This window comes from Chelonoidis abingdonii, chromosome 2 (genome assembly GCF_003597395.2).
Source record: "Chelonoidis abingdonii isolate Lonesome George chromosome 2, CheloAbing_2.0, whole genome shotgun sequence".
NCBI classification, from domain to species: domain Eukaryota; kingdom Metazoa; phylum Chordata; order Testudines; family Testudinidae; genus Chelonoidis; species Chelonoidis abingdonii.
Window position 1 is genome coordinate 42,870,115 of NC_133770.1, and position 16,476 is coordinate 42,886,590.

At 39.9% G+C, this 16,476-nt stretch overlaps 1 protein-coding gene across 1 annotated transcript in view; it reads right to left on the reverse strand.

The window, feature by feature from the left end:
- Positions 1–16,476, reverse strand: part of LOC116826249 (macrophage mannose receptor 1-like) — a 55,580-nt gene that overhangs the window by 14,637 nt on the left and 24,467 nt on the right. The window contains 11 exon segments of the mRNA XM_075061941.1: positions 626–855; positions 3,116–3,218; positions 3,845–4,026; positions 4,656–4,770; positions 7,284–7,426; positions 7,609–7,709; positions 9,434–9,501; positions 10,286–10,449; positions 10,545–10,580; positions 14,214–14,358; positions 15,231–15,318. Coding sequence (XP_074918042.1) covers positions 626–855; positions 3,116–3,218; positions 3,845–4,026; positions 4,656–4,770; positions 7,284–7,426; positions 7,609–7,709; positions 9,434–9,501; positions 10,286–10,449; positions 10,545–10,580; positions 14,214–14,358; positions 15,231–15,318 — 1,375 coding nt within the window.

Genomic DNA, 16,476 nt, shown 5'->3' on the forward strand with positions numbered 1-16,476 from the left:
ATTAATTTGGGAAAACATTACAATCACTATTTAAAAGCACAAGACCATAAGCTTCTATACTCCCAACTGTGTTACTGAAAAACTGCAGACAGAAATTCAAATAGAAGAAAAAAGCTCCACAAGCACCACATATCCCTCTGCAGATCCACACTAAATGTGTTGGTCTTTGCTAGCAGAATTTGCACCCACCACAGCCACAACCACTGGGATAAACAACCATCAAGCAAAGAGTGGGGCTTTTGCAATATCTGTTAAATAGCAGCTTCCTCAGAAACAGAAAAGAACTTTCTACAGTCTTTACCATCCGAACCACATTTCCTAGACTTCCTCTCCAACCGCTGATCAGGTTTCCTCACTCCATTTCTATTGGTCTCCTTTTCCACTCACTACTTGTTTCTCCTAGTATAACTTCCCTGCTACGCTACCTGCATCTCAGGATATCTTTGAAGGACCGTGACATAGAAGGGTTAAGGATTCCTACATAACTTGATACTCAGCTTGAGACCATCAAGAGTCTACCTATTAAAGCCCTATAAAATGGATGAGGTCAAAATTTAAAGGAAAATTCAAGCTCTATTTGGAGTAGCAGCGTACTATTCAAACCTCATCCATTTTGTATTCTTACCATATTGCTGTTGAGACCAATCCATGCAGGTTCTCCAAACTGCAACACATGTAACCACAGGAATAAAGCACTATAGTAATCCAAAATGCTGGCAAGTTCTAAAGATTTTTCCTTGCAGTTGTTTCGTGCCTCTTCCCAATTCATTTTGGAGCGGATAACTGAATAGCTACTGTTACCATAATCAATAATGTCTGAGGCTGGAATTGCTGGGGAATGATATAAATCAGGGTCTGTTGTTTTTTGGGGGAAAAAAAAACAATGAAAATGTTTTAAGGCCTGGTTAGTCATACCACTGCACCACAAATAAATGCAGCATTACAAAAATTGAGTGGGACAGCACAAGCAATAAGTGAAAATCATTCCTCATTTACAATCCAAAGAAATATAAAAAATATATTTTGAATCGTATTTGCTGTTCAAATCTAGAGCTATGAATCCACACCTTCTTTAGGTCATAAGTGAAAATCAGCTGGGTGCTTGTCACAGGATGAATTTCCCTCTAGTCAGCTGTGAAATTCACCCAACACAGACACCACTTAAATCCTCAAAATATGAGTACACAGGGGTGGGGCAAATTGCTTCCTAAATGGACAAGCAAAACAAACAAATAAATATTCGTTCTTCTCTTTCCAGAGTTTAATCGAAAGAGTTTGGGGTACAAATGAAAAACCAGACCAGAGTTCTCCTTCTGATGGTATAGTATACAGAAATAAGATACACAGACCTTGGCAGAGTTGTGTTCAGTACAGGGCCTGAAAAGGTAGGGCAAAAATGGCTTAAAGCTGCTGCTTTTGTGCTTACCCAGTTTTAGTAGCAACTGGGGAATGCTTTATGCCAGCCAGAGATTCCCTTATGTAAAGGGAATCCTCAACTGCCATTCTCTGACCCAAATTTTTGTTCTTCCGGTAGTGCCAGCTGTGGCACTCAGTCTGCTATCAAGCTGAGACCAGCATTTCCCCATAACTAGCCACATCTTTCCTCATCCTCTGGACTCTATGAGCAAAAATGAGCTTTTTATGCATCTGTTCTCCAGCCACTTCCCACTCTGCAGATCTAGAGGAAAATTGGGTTGTGAGCTTTGACCCTACCTGGGTAATGCCAGTGAAATTACATAAAGTCCCCACAGACCCAGATGAGTAGTATAACCTGTTATCGTGTCCTTAACTTAATCCCCAATAGATATTTTTCTCTGTTAATGATTTTTAAGGGTACAATTTTGTTAGTTATACCCTGTATTGTGGAGGTTACTGTTGGACTTGTGCTTTTTAAATATTAGCCAGGGCACGTAGAGGCTGGGATAGGCACTTTTTGTGGTTGTTCTTATAAATTAAATAAGCTCATGGAAAATTACAACAAAATAATGTACAGAGGGACGTCTCTTGTCATGAGAGGCTCAAAACTAGAAAAAACCAGCTGCAGGCACAAGGTACAGCAGTAAAGTTTTGCAGAGAAGTTTACAGAGGCCTTGTCTACACTATCAGGGTAAGTCAACCTAAGTTACGCTACTCCAGCTACGTGAATAACGTAACTGAAGTTGACATAGCTTAGGTCAACTTATTCCGGTGTCTTCACTGCAGTACATCGATGGGAGATGCTCTCCCATTGACTTATCTTACTCTTTTTGGGAAGCTGAAGTACTGGAGTTGACTAGGGAGCACTCTGCCATTGATTTAGCAGGTCTTCATTAGACTCCCCCTAAATCGACACCCTCTGCATCGATTTCAGCAAAGTTTATCTCCCCAGTAGTGACGACACGTCTTTTGACTTATAGACTTTAAGGCCAGACATTATACCTTCCCAAGCAGTGCCAGTTAAATTGCAGCAATTTATTTTTGTAATTGCAGCAAAGAAACCCAACAATGCCATGACCAATGGTATGGCATTTCAATATTATGAAAACAGTAATTACTTGTTAGCTTTTATTATCGTTCGGCACTTTGACATAAACCCTACCTATTTTTCCAGGACAAGATTTCAAAAGTGATTTTAAGTTCAGTTTCAGGGTGTTCAACTTGAGATCTCTTCAATGGCTCTGATTTTCAGAAAGTGCTGACCACCAGCCCTCTGAAAATCACATCCTTTTGAGGGGTCTCAAAATGGGCACCGAAAAATTCAGGCACCCAAAATTATTAGTCGCTTCTGAAAATCTTGGCCACAACTTACAAATGAGAAAATTGAAATAATAAACTTTTCCCTTTTCACTCAAATCCGGAGTGAAATCTACTCTTCCTGCGTAAAACCTGAGTATTCAGACTCTGTGGGTGAAGTGCAAATAAATTGAAGATGAAATCTAAGCCCCAACTCAGAGCTATAACATAGGGTGACAGCTATTCCATCTAGAATTCCTAGGCTGTGACAGAAGATGCAGCTTCTTGGCACCAGATGCTTGAGATATTGGCAGTCACAGTATCTGTGTAAACAAGAAACTCTAGAACTCAGAGGAGTTATTAAATGTGCTTTAAATTGGAAGGCTGATCAAATGAAACTCACTGCTGTCCATCTGGCATATATAGCTTTTGTTCTGCTGACAATCATTGTTTCCCCAGTTCCCTTCCTCTCCTACTGATCTCTTCATCATTGCAATACAGTCAGTCTAGGGACAGAGAATACATGAATTAATAAAAGTGAAAAAAATGCTGGCAAAATAATAGAGGTTACCTGTTAATAATGAGACCCAATAAATCTTTTTCTGTTTTGATTCTGTGGCATAGTGTACATAAAATGACCTTTTTAAGAAAAGGAAACAAGTATTTAAAATTCTGGGAGGAGGTGGGTTAAATATAAGTATTTTCTTAAAAAGCAAAAATTAACTTCAGGGCTTGCATTTGATTGGTACAAGAGCATTTGTCAAGTGCTGGCAATCCCTTACAGTGCATCCAGACTATTACACTATTACCATACAACCTATAGTGTAAAAGACAATAATACAAAGTTAAAAAAAACATACTGGGCAACGCTGAGTATCTGCAATGAATATAACTCTGTTAAAGCACCATGCTACTATAGTTCTGGATTTCTGCAAAAAAAGATTTGCAATCAGAACTGCTAGTACATGGAGACAATGTAAAGAACCTAAACCCTCCTTTTGCATTACTGCCTTCTGTGATAGTTGATGTTTTCACTGAATGAAAGAATGCTAAATAAGATAAGTTGAACTGCTTGCATAAAGCTTGACTCTGCCCCAGGTTATGGTGGCTTTGTCATATTTGTTCTGTTTACCTCCTGTGTAATAAATGTCCAGTCAACTTGTATATAACGATCTCTAAATGGGAAATTCCTGGTCCACTTTGCATAGTCAAATAAACTCCCATCTGTCCAAAGATAATGGCCCTCCTTGTTAATATCGTTCAGTCCAATCCAGGTTTCAGCCATGACATCCTTCAAATGAAAGGTGAGGAAAGCTGCAAAAACCCCAGAGGTATATGTTTTACAAAAATGGATTCCTTTACTGCAATCTCTGAAGACACCAGCATGCCGAAAACTTGAACAATGGTAAAAAATAATAAAAATAAAATTACTGCTCAAGTATTGAATTAAAAAAACTTGCAAATGCTACATTTTATTACTCTAGATTATTGCCTGATGGTGAGATTGAAAGGAATGTCTGTTACAAAAATAGTAATTTAAAAGAGATAGGAGGATTCAATTAAGAAAAGTACAAGTAAAGGTTTTCAGTGTAAAAACCCTAACCACAGCCCTTTGGGAGAGGACACAGAAATAGTACAGCCACAAAACAGGTAATTTGTACCCCACACCTAGGAACTGCTGTTCAGTACCCTCTATGCATAGTGTGTTACAAAAGGCATTCAAGTACTATGGAGATGCATGCTAGCATCGAACTTTGGAAGTTAGGCGGCTACGAGACTTTTTTCTCAAAGTAGTTTTCATTAATTCTTATATTAAGTATTAGCTACAAAGGCAGCATAGTTTACTGAAACAGCCTCAAAATTACAGCTACATAAACTACGGTTTATGATTGTTAGAGATGGGTAGATGTCTCATCTAGTACCAAAGGGACCAGATATTATACCTTGCACTTGTTCGTTATGTATAGAAGCCAGGTTTCCTCCTAACTTTATGCAAGTGTTTCGTGCAGCATGCCAAGTCAGTCTCTCTGTTTCATTGGAGCCAAATATTTTATAACACTGTGGGGGAAAATGGGACATTTTACTGTAAAATGCCAAAGAAAGCATAAACCATGAGATCTGACCCAGTCCTAGTGCACATGCATACTGAGAACAAAGAGTGGGGGAATGTTTGTAATGCCAGATAAAAAGGGGTGGAGCTGGCAGGATGTGCAGTACTTCCACCCCAACAGGCCATCCAAGATGAGCGTTGGAGAAGAACTTATGATTTAGAAGGTCTATTGATAAAGGACATTGATTTCATGGGTGAGCTAGAAGGAGTGAATTCTCTAAGAACGTCCAAGCAGGAACTATGTCTAGTCCAAGTTCATCAGTGAGGTTAGGCAATAACTGTAGAATAAGGTGAAATGTAACTATCAATGTCCAAAGGGGAGAAGGAACGGAACAGTATGATGCAGACTGGGTTAAATCCAGGCCTGTTTTGGCAGCACTTGGCTGGTTGCTATTTGTTAATTGGGAGAGAGTTGTGATCTAACAGACAGAGCACTGGACTGGGATTTAGGAAACCTATGTTCTATTCCTGGCTCTGCTGCTAGCCTGCTAGACGACCTTGGGCAAATCATTTCACCTCTCTGGGCCTTAGTTTCCCAACCTGTAAGAATGGGATAATGATATTAACTTCCCTTGCAAAGCGCTTTGAGAGCTACTGAAGGAAACTGCTATATAAGAGTTAGTTTTTTACATCATCATCATCATGATCATAAAACCTGTTTTCTTTTATATGTACTTAACCTTTAAAGATCTAGGAATGTGCTCTCTGCTGGAGGCAGCTGCCATTTTGGTTATGTCTACACTTATAGAGATGTGTAGAAAGCAGATTTTGCATGCCCCCTGGCATGGGTATAAACCGCAGTGTAGACGGTGGGGCACTGCTTAGGTGAGTAAAGATACATCAGAACCTTATGGTATATATCATACACAACTCTCTACTCACCCAAGCAGCGCTGCCCCCTTTTTTTTTTTTTAAGCAGTGTAGTGTCTCTCTGCCTTCCTGTTGACTGAGCTTTTCCCAGCCACAGAGAAAGACTCCAACAGCAGGGAAAGGCTTCACCAAGAGTGAGGCAGTGAGGAAAGATTCCAGCAGCTCCATGCTGCCAGAGCCTTTCCCCCTACCTCTCCCTTGCCAGAACCTTTCCCAGCTGCTTCCCCACTACCAGAGCCTTTTGCTGCCACATGGAGCTACACACCACAGTGTAGACATAGCCTGCTTTTCACTGTGGTATACAGCTACATGCACCCTATGTGCCAGCGCTGCAAGTGTAGACAAAGTCTTTGCATTCAGTTCAAATGGAGCCTGTAACAAAGGAGACACATACTGTGCTTTCTTATGGAACACATTATTGTCTTCACAAATGTGGCTAAAATTCAGAAAAAGAAAGTCACTTAGACTGAAAAATTATGAATGCTATTTATCTCTGGAAAATGTTATTGCCTAAGGATTGGCAAAAGAATAGAAGAGTGGTCTAAAAGAAATAAGCAGAAGATTTTACATATGAGTATTTCTAGTAGGTTTGCTTTAGGGATAAGAAAGGGGTCTGCTCTGGAGCAAACTTTGTGTACAGTACGTTTGGCATTTCCGCTTTCCCAGATCTCTCTCAAGTCTAGATCTCTCACTAGCATATAAAAGTTTTTAGGCCAAAACTTTCAGCTAGTGTAAACCAGCTTTGAAGTGAAAGGAGCAGTATCAATTTACACCTGCTGAGGCTCTGACCCACTGGGTAATCAATCTTTTGTAAAGTTTAATCAACAACTAAATCTCCCCATTCAGTTGGTTTCTGGGATAGTTTGGGCAGTGATCCAGTTAGACATAAAATGAGAAGAAGGTTTTTCATTCAGTGCGTATATATTTAGCAGGAAGATCTGACTCTCTTTCTGCAATGCTGATACAAAAAGTTATCTCCTTGATTTGTCTGAGTGCTCTTTGACTGAAGAGGTATATTTTTCTTAATGAAACTTGCTACTTCTCTCTTTTCCTGCTCTTGCATAAGGGGAGTAGTTCCTTATTATCATGTTCTTGTGGTCATGTCTATTTCCATTTACTACAGCCAGGGAACAAAGTAGTATTTTCACAAGAATATTGGTTTTCCTTGTCAGCTATTAGTTTGCTGATATTTAAGCTGACAACATTAAGATGTCCTGCTATTTATTTAAAGTGGACCTACTGCATTTTTTCCAGTTCACCCTCATTCAGAAAACTATTTAGACTTTCTGCTCAATAGAACAGTTGGTATTTTCATTCACTAAACTTGTCTAAAACAAACCCAAATAGCAGAAAAAAGAAGGATAACTTTGGTTTAGGCCTACTAACAGATAGAAAAATCACTCCTTTGTTAAAGGCACTTAAAGCACTCAAATTAATTTATTAGAGATTTAAATATGAGTATGACATCACCAAAATGGCCCAACCATCCAGTTAGAATGCAGTTTTCTGTATAGAATGATATATAAGATAATAATTCATTTGTTCCATATTTAATTTCCCTGAAAAATAGTGTAGATGTTTATTACTGTACCTTATTATTAAACAAAAGCCAGGTTTCAGGACATCCTCCCAGAGGAGAAGGTGTTGTTGGAGCAAATTCTGAGTGAGTAGAATGGTTGTGCCTTTCACAAATAAAGGCATTTTTAATACCACAGTTTATGTCATTCCAAAAGCCTGGAAATAAGTTAAATAGAGAAAATCACTTTTGGAGATTGACATTTGTAGTATCACCCTCAGAACGGTGAGCCTCTGACATTGTCAGTTAAACAGAATTGAGATTTCTTTGGAGGCTTCATCCCACCCCTATCACAACTCATTCCTTAACATTTATCCAAAAATATTGTCACATTACTCACCAAAATCTTTGTTCATGACCACACAGTTTTCATCATTATTTGCAAAGTTGGGTTCGTTTGGGGCCCAGGCTAGATAGTTCACTGGGGTTCCATCCAGCCAGCTAAAAGAAACAGTATGACAGTAGCTACTGGATATTGAGCCTTATAACTGTTTTAGCATTACAGGAATCATTTGGCAAACAAATTTAAGAGAAATACCATTCGCAATAGTGAGAGTTACATGGTGAAAGCCCTGCGCATCAAGTAGCAGACATAGTCTTTATTCATTATTATTATTATTATTTATTGTTTGTATTACAGTATCACCTATAGGTCACAACCTTGTTGTTGCTCCATTTTACTAGTACAGCCACATATATAGTAAAAGTCAGGCCCTTCCCCAAAAGCTAAGAAAACCTGAAACCTCAAGGTCTCACTAGTGTCCCAGTCATCTCTTTGTTCCCTCAAGATTTTAGTGCTGGGGTGGGAGCATGTCACTGCATGTTTGGTCTTCATTTGTTTTCTTTCTACTTGGCATGCTGATGTGGAAGAATGAACTTATTTCTAGCAGCTCATTTGACCTCCCCTCCTCTTAATGCTCCAGTGAGGGTGAGGGAGCTGGCATTGGCAATGCTGCTCCTCCAGTCCCATCTGCTCCAGAAAACCCTTTCCAAGTACATTTCTAAAACAGTAATGATCCACAGAGAGCTGTCTGGTCCCATCCTGTTCTTGTTTCCTGCTGAATCAATGGGAAAGAATGATGAAATGAAGAGTACAGGTTGACCAGGGTTCGGCAACCTTTCAGAAGTGGTGTGCCGAGTCTTCATTCATTCACTCTAATTTAAGGTTTTGCGTGCCAGTAATACATTTTAACGTTTTTTAGAAGGTCTCTTTCTATAAGTCTACAGGGCCAGCTCCAGGCCCCAGCGCGCCAAGTGCGTGCTTGGGGTGGCATGCCGCGGGGGGCACTCTGCCGGTTGCCGAGAGGGCGGCAGGCGGCTCTGGTGGAGCTCCCGCAGGTGTCCCTGCGAAGGGTCCGCTGATCCCGCGGCTCCAGTGGATCATCTGCAGGCACGCCTGCAGGAGGTCCACCAGAGCCGCGGGACCAGCGGACCCTCCGCAGGGACACCTGTGGGAGGTCCACCAGAGCCGTGGGACCAGCGAGCGGCAGAGCACTCCCTGCGGCATGCTTCCTTGCTTGGGACGGTGAAATGGCTAGAGTCGGCCCTGTAAGTCTATAGTATATAACTAAACTATTGTTGTACGTAAAGTAAATAAAGTTTCTAAAATGTTTAAGAAGTTTTATTTAATATTAATTTAAAATGCAGAGCTCCACGGACCAGTGGCCAGGACCTGGGCAGTGTGAGTGCCACTGAAAATCAGCTTGCGTGCCACCTTTGGCACGCATGCCATAGGTTGCCTACCCCTGATGTAGACAATATGATTGTCCTTTTTGGAAAAAAGGAAACCACACTTCTCACACTAAATATGCCCATAGCAAGGGGCACTAATCCCAAGAATGAAAATCTGCAGAGTGTGGCATCTTTTGGATGAACAACTTTACATAATACAAACAAAACAAATAAACTGGTGAAATTTAACACATAGACTTGACTGGCTCACATTTCCTCCCAAAATTCAGAAATTGAAAAAGAAAAGATTTTGTTTGTATAACACTGGAAAACCATTTTCACACAGACTTTTCTGCTGAAACTAAGTTAGAGTAAATTTTCACAACACAGTTAGCAAACCTGGAAATGGAATACCTAAGAAACTCAAATATAGCAGCGCTAAAGAGCAGTCATTCATTACACATTACACACTTTAAAGTTGCTTCTTTACTTACCTAAATTTTTGATCAAAGCTGACAGTTAGGCCAATGAAATATGAATTCATTCTGTTTTTAGTGTAAATCTAAAACATGAAGAGATTACACTAATTTAAAACAATTTATCTTTTATACTGAGCAGAAAACTAGAAGGGGCTCAGCCACCTTTGCGGTGCTGTTTCCCCCCTTCTTTGGATCCCAGGGGGCACCGAGAACAGATCCAGGATCCATGCTGTGGATAGGAAGTAAAGCCAGGAAGAGAGAGGGTGGGAGGAATGTATAGAATAGGACAGGAATGCACATCATCTCTCTGCTCCTCAGCTCTGCAGAGCTCAGACAGACAAGATAATACAGCCCAGGGCAGTATCTCCCTCTCTACCTCCTCAGCAGCCACATACTTTTTCTCTACTCACCAAAACTAAATAAAATCCTAAAATAAGATTGTGGGCCTGTGCTTTTCTCTGGATCATTGCCTTTATTTTCTCAACTGCTTCGCTGCAGCTCATGCCGGAAGCACTCACATCAACATTAGATGGTGTTTCATTAGGCCATTAAGGCCCTATCCTGCATGCCTGACTCAGTCCAAATTCCCATTATCTTTGGGACTTTTGACCCTCACAAGTGGAACAGCAGCGGAGTTTGGTAATTATTATTTTGCACTGCAATTTGGCTGTTAAGAAGTTAATTTATGTACAAATGTAAACGTAATGAATTAACCATGCTGGTCTATTGTACAATTAACTCCTGATGAGATGTAGTTTGGGTCTGAAGCGACTCTCTGCATTCTCTCCAAAGTTTCGGAAGCAGAGCGTGAGGTGTCTATGATCACTATATTAAACATATTTTTGAATCAATATGCCTGGCTCTTACATATCTCCATAGAAATTTCCTTTCACTTTCACTGTCAATGACAGCAAGATCTGCAAACTTCTTCTTGCAAATATCCCAAGCTTTCTCCATATGGACATTTTCTGTGCTGAAGTAGTACTGCTTGTCTTCATACATAACCCAACCATCATCAGTGACTTTATAATCTGAAAGATAAATAAAGTGACATATGTGTATCTGTACTGCACACGTTCTCATCATACAGTTGTATTTTTTTCTGGCAAGAGGGAAAAATACCTACCAAACTTGGTACTTGGTTCAGGTTTTAATGGTATGCCTGTAAAACAAAATATCAGCATGAGCTATGTTTCAAACACTTATTCATAGAAATTGGTTTTGTGCAGTAGCTAATGACAGTGACTTGCAGGGGAAAAAAGGGAATCAAGCATTATATTATGCACTGCACAGATTTTTGACATGAACTTCACAAGACTAACATAAAATATATTTATCATTTAGAATAATATCATTGAATAGTTACATTTGAAGAAAACACACGTCCATAGAAAATACTGGGTTGCAATAAGTATGCACTCTGTAGAGTACTTTTAAATGTGCTCTAAAATATATTGCCTTAGGTGAAATCCATGGGTTCAGACCCTCAATGTTCCTACTTAGACAGAAATTAATTATTTCATTAACATTCTACGATATGGTAGAGCAAGCCATTGCAGGCCTGTGTCAGCAGTGATGCTGCCATTTACACCAGTGCAAACCAGACACGAGGATTCAAAGCTTGAAATCGATTTTTCAAAAATATTACAAGTAATTCTCCATGTCCTCACTGACTTGTGTTATCCTGATGGTTTCATTTGTGTTAGAAAAATGGAGTTTAAAGAGAAATTTAAAGACAGAGAGGGTAGGCATCTTGCAGATGAGTTCAGGGGAGTCAAACCAAGCAGAGAGGACAGTGTGGAAGAAGCCATGGAGGTGACTGTTTGAGAAAGTAAGAAGGAGGCAGACAAGGTGGGAACACTGGCAGAGTGGGAAGGAAGTGATGCAGGAGGATACATTGTAAGCAGTGCTTAATTTGTAATGAAAGAGGTGTCGGGATTAAGCAGTTTTTTTACATTCATAACTGATGCAGCAAGCCCAGAGGTGCCGGGACTACAAACTGCCAAGCCTAGAGGTGCCAGGGCTCAGTGCAAGCAAACCCCTGGTACAAATTAAGCACTGGTTATAAGGGCTAGATTTACATAGAGCCCCAAAGCCTGGCTCTAACAGAAATTGTAACAGAACAGTTCTAATGCCCTAGTTAGAAAGTGGACAATGAGGAAGAAACCATCCTGTCCCTTGCCCCAGGTCTGGCCCCTTGAAAATTCTTCTTTCTTCAGTATGCCTACTGGGGAAGGGGTTGCACAAAGGCCATTATTTCTGTTGTTGCCTTTCCTCTTTCCTTCTCTGATTTTGTTTGAGGGGAAGATTTTAGGAAACAGTATGAATGAGAAACAGACTTCTGTAGGCTATTGCTTCAATTTGGGATCTAACAGTCAAATAACCTTAAGTTTGCCCTGTAGTGATCGCATACAGTATTGTTTGTGGTCATTGTGATTTATAATTATTTTAAAAGTGATTTATAATTATTTTAGCTTTTTTCATATTTTTCCCCACATGGTGACGTTACAGGGCAGAGTTAAGGTCGTTTAGGTGCCTTAATTGTGCATTTTCCAACCTTATCATATTTGGATTTCTTTTAAGTGTGACCTGAACTCTGAAGTTCCTGGATTTGTAATGCTTGGTTTGAACACAATTACAATATCCCTGAAATCTAATTTCTCTAAATTACTCTAAAATTCTCCTATCCTTAGCTCCATCTTAACCTAATTGGTTTTCTTTGTCTTATTTTTTAAAATTACTCAGAATCTCATACATGAACAGTAACCAAGGTACCCAAAGAGGATGGTTCCATTGAGTTGAACACATGCAGTAGCAGCCTAAAATAATTTTTTCTTGGTTTTAACATTTAAAAGTGATTTGCTAGTGCAAAATAGCCAAAGCCCCTGATTAATTGAGATGAGTTTACATGTGCTTCACGTTGCTAGAGCAGTGCAAAGCAGCTGAAGCATACTGGTGAATTTGGCACTCAGTTTACAACTGACATTGGTTTAGAGCGCTGTGTTACTGAGGACAGCACTGTGTGAAAAGAGAGTGCTGAGTCCCAGAGTTCCAACATCTCTGCCGTTTATGGGCTCTCCCAATCTCTATGTTTCAGTTGCCCTGGCAGTGCTTCAATAGAAATAATAATGGTGATTTTACAAAATATAATATCAATATGCTAGTTTATATACTTTTACAATCCCTTCCCTGTGGAACAGTATGTTAAGACACTGCATAAGCAATATTGTATTGTACAAAAGACAGTCCCTTGGTCACACCGAGGCCAAACAAAAGAGTTAAACATTACAAAATACAGGAACTGATAACAGAACTGCTACCCTCTCTCTGCAGAGACCCAAAAGTGATAGAATACTAATACTTATTCATAACAATGTTTACTTCTTTTCATTCTATTTCTGAAAGGTTGTCCAAGATGAAGATGAACTGATCAGAGCTCCCACCCACAGTTTCTCAAATCCTCCAGACAAGCCTTGTGGAGAACTGATAAACAGATACCAACCAAAACATAGTGTTCAAAATGCTAAAAAGAGGCTGCACAGGATGTGCTTGCTCAGTTGGTACACAGAAGCCAATATTCTGATGACATCCTAGTCATGAGTAATTTACTAGAAAGATAACTTTGATTAATCAAATGAAAATGGTTTTTAACGAGACAGTCCAGTACAATGACAAATGGTTTTTAAAGTGACAGTCCAGTACATCTCCTGGTGTTCCAGGATAGTCTCTCTGTCAGGATGGATCTCAAGGGTTTGGAAGTTTCATTGCCTGGGGCTAGCTGCTGCCATCCCTCACCTCACTCTCAGCCAGTTTTTTGTGTGTCCCTAGCTTTCCTTTTATTTTAGGGGCATGGGTAGTGGGTGCTTTCAAACTTGCCTCAAAGATATTTCTGTACCACAGATGACATTGCCCCTCTCTTCTCGTTCAGACAGGTTCTGGTGCCCATGGCCTCTGCTTATGTACTCAAATACTCAACTAGGGGGAGGGGGCAGAAATTCTACACACAACTTGGGAGGGGAGGGAAGGAAAATTAGGCAGAGGGTCAAAATAAGCTAAATATTTATTTTATTTAGTATTTGTTTCAGTATCAGTCAGTTATTCCTATAACCCTTATTTCTCTGAATCCCTGCACTCCCAGGGAAACAGCACCTTGTGGTACCACTCACTTTTGGGTTTTGCTAGAGTGTGGGTGACATTGGGGCAGCCTGTGAGCCACATGACAAAGTGGGCTTTGGGGTCAATCATGTTGCCACAAGGACCTTTTGTAGATTTTCTGCTGCTGAGAGCCCTGTCCCTTGGACAATGCTAGTATAAGCTAAATCAACCTCTATTTTTAACTCCTTGTCAGAGCGAGTGATTTTTACACCAGTGGTCCATTCACTTTTATTATATTCTCAGACAATATAAAACAGAACTACTTTTGCTCAAGGAAATTGAAGCTATATCCCTCCTGCCTTCTAGCTCTCCTTTGGACAAAACTGATCCAGATAAAGGGAGGAGATGAGAAAGAGAGATACTCCTCTTAAAGAGATAGGCATCCTTGCACTGCAAACCTTTTCAATATAGTGAGCTACAGCCACAGATAAAATACAAGGGACCTTTTTTGACCTTCTGTATTTCTGTATTTAGTTAAGAAATCAGAATTTATGGCCTTGCTCTTTATTTACTGTGTTCCCTTCTGTGCTTTCAAACAAAGAGTGATTCTCAGTGTCCCACCTATTTTTAATTTAGTTAGTCCAACAAACTGACCGTACTTTGTTTATATTGCTCTAATTAAATAGATCAGTATTCCTACCTTTTTTTATTTCACAAATCCAATTAAGTAAATGCTCACAATACAAGTCATTCCACTGCATTTTTGGACTTCCCTGAAATGTTCCACAATGTTCAATTCCTTTGTCATTATTGGGTTCTTCTTCATTCCAGTTTTCATAAATCACCTATGGTGGAAACACAGCTCTATTACTAGTTACTTCTATAGTTGTGAATTGCATTGTCAAAATCCTCAAGGGTTGATCCTTTCAAGTGTTTCATTTCTGAGGCCAGTAGGGGCAAGTGTTGTGGAACCAATAAGCTCAGCCTTTGTACAGAGGGAGATGAGCACCTTGTACTATATGCACACAGATATAGCTGAAAAGGGCAACCCTGATGGGCTGAAGAAATTACATCTACTCCACTTCATCAACTAGTTGATAACTATGACTCAGGGCTGCAATATTGAGGTTGTAAAAGGGTGTAAAATCAGAGGAAGTGTAGTACATCCCTATAGAAGCACTCTATTTTACCTACGTCAAAGTCAGTTTATCATCTCCAGGCTGAGGTCAGGGCCTATTCTCACTTCCATGAGGTGGCAGACTAGTTTTGGTCCAACCTCAGACATGAATAGGCCCTGTTGGAAACAGATTGCTCTGAGGGGTAATGCTGATCTAGTGTCTCAACTGTCTTTGAGCCACATATATCAACCTATTAACGATCAAGGCTCCCTTCTCCCACATCTTCCTTCCAGATTGATATCCATGTCCATATATTATGAAGCAGCAGGGAAGACCACTAGAGCATGGGTGATGGAAGACATTTTCCAGTCTGAATGCATCATGGGATTCAGATTGCATATGCTCCTGTTTTATGGTTGTGTGGCTGGGGTGAAGTGATTCTTTTCCTCCACCATAGCCTCTGCGAAGACTAAACCACTGCACTTGTTGAAAGTTTAGGAGGGAATGGGAAAGGAGTAAGAAAAGGCTCAGAAAAGATTACAAAAAAGATATTATAAAAGCTAGAAAGACAATGATAGTCTAACAACTAATATACTCACTGGAGAACCATCAATCCAGGTATATCCTTCATCAGGATTCAAGTAAATCAAACCCATCCAGAAATGCTGAAAGATAAATCCTTTGTCCCTAAAATATATTATATGATTTGATATGTGGTTGTATATAACAGGACAATGATATAAGCCCTTTATACAAAAGATGTTTTAGAACTTACAACAGTTCAAAAATTTTGAAATCTCTATAAAATTATATCAGAAAAGGAACCTACAAAGGAAGAAAATGTGTTTATATTCATTTGCCTTTCTTCATGATGTACAATGATGTAGGGGTTTTTATAAAAGTGGATGGGTAGGGTTCTGTGGCCTGCTTTGTGCAAGAGGTCAGACTAGATGATCATATTGGTCCCTTCTGACCTACGAGTCTATGAATCTATGAGTCTATGAGTCTATTCCTCTTGGAAAAGTGTTTTCTCCTTGTTTTCTATCATAGACATATTGGCCCATATTCCACTCTGTTTGTGTTACTCCAGTAGGAGAAAAACATGCCCATCTCTCCAGAGGACATAGAACCAGCTCCTACCCTAAACCTGTCACAGTTTCCATGTGAGGCATTCTGGTCTCTGACAATTCTAAGCTGATAGACAATTCCTTGTGAACCATTACCAGCTGGTAGAGTTTAGAATAGCCACTAGCAGCCACCACAGAACTGGCCCAGTGATCAGAGTGTCATAATCAGCTCCTGAGGGTGCTTCCTGTTTACCACACCAAGTAGATCTTGACTGCAGCAGATCATCAGGCCCACGGGGAATACAAATATTTGTCATCCTTGTCTTTGATGGAGAACAACTCGAAGGGCCAGAGAAGTGGGAGGGAGCTATCTCAGCCCTCTATCAAAGTGGTGAGGGGTGCAGGCTTTTCTCGGAGATCTTTTCTCTCAACTATATGTTAGGAGTTTGCATTAAGAGATTTCAACAAAATTTAAAACAAAAATAAAGAATTGTAGAACAATTTAACTAACTAAAAATCTGTTTCTCAATGCTTAGGTTTCACTTTCATGATACTCATTATTATTTCCAGTGCAGTAGCAGATACAGTCCCAGACTGAGATCAAGGCTTCCTTGTGCTCTGTATTGTATAAACACATCACAGGAATGAGTTCCTGACCCAAAAAGCTTATAGCTACACTAAGCCATAGATACTTCCAGGAAAAAAAGGTAGACAAGATCTGACTCTCTAATCTATCTATTGGTAGACAGATGACCAAGCAAAACAAAAATGAAAAAAG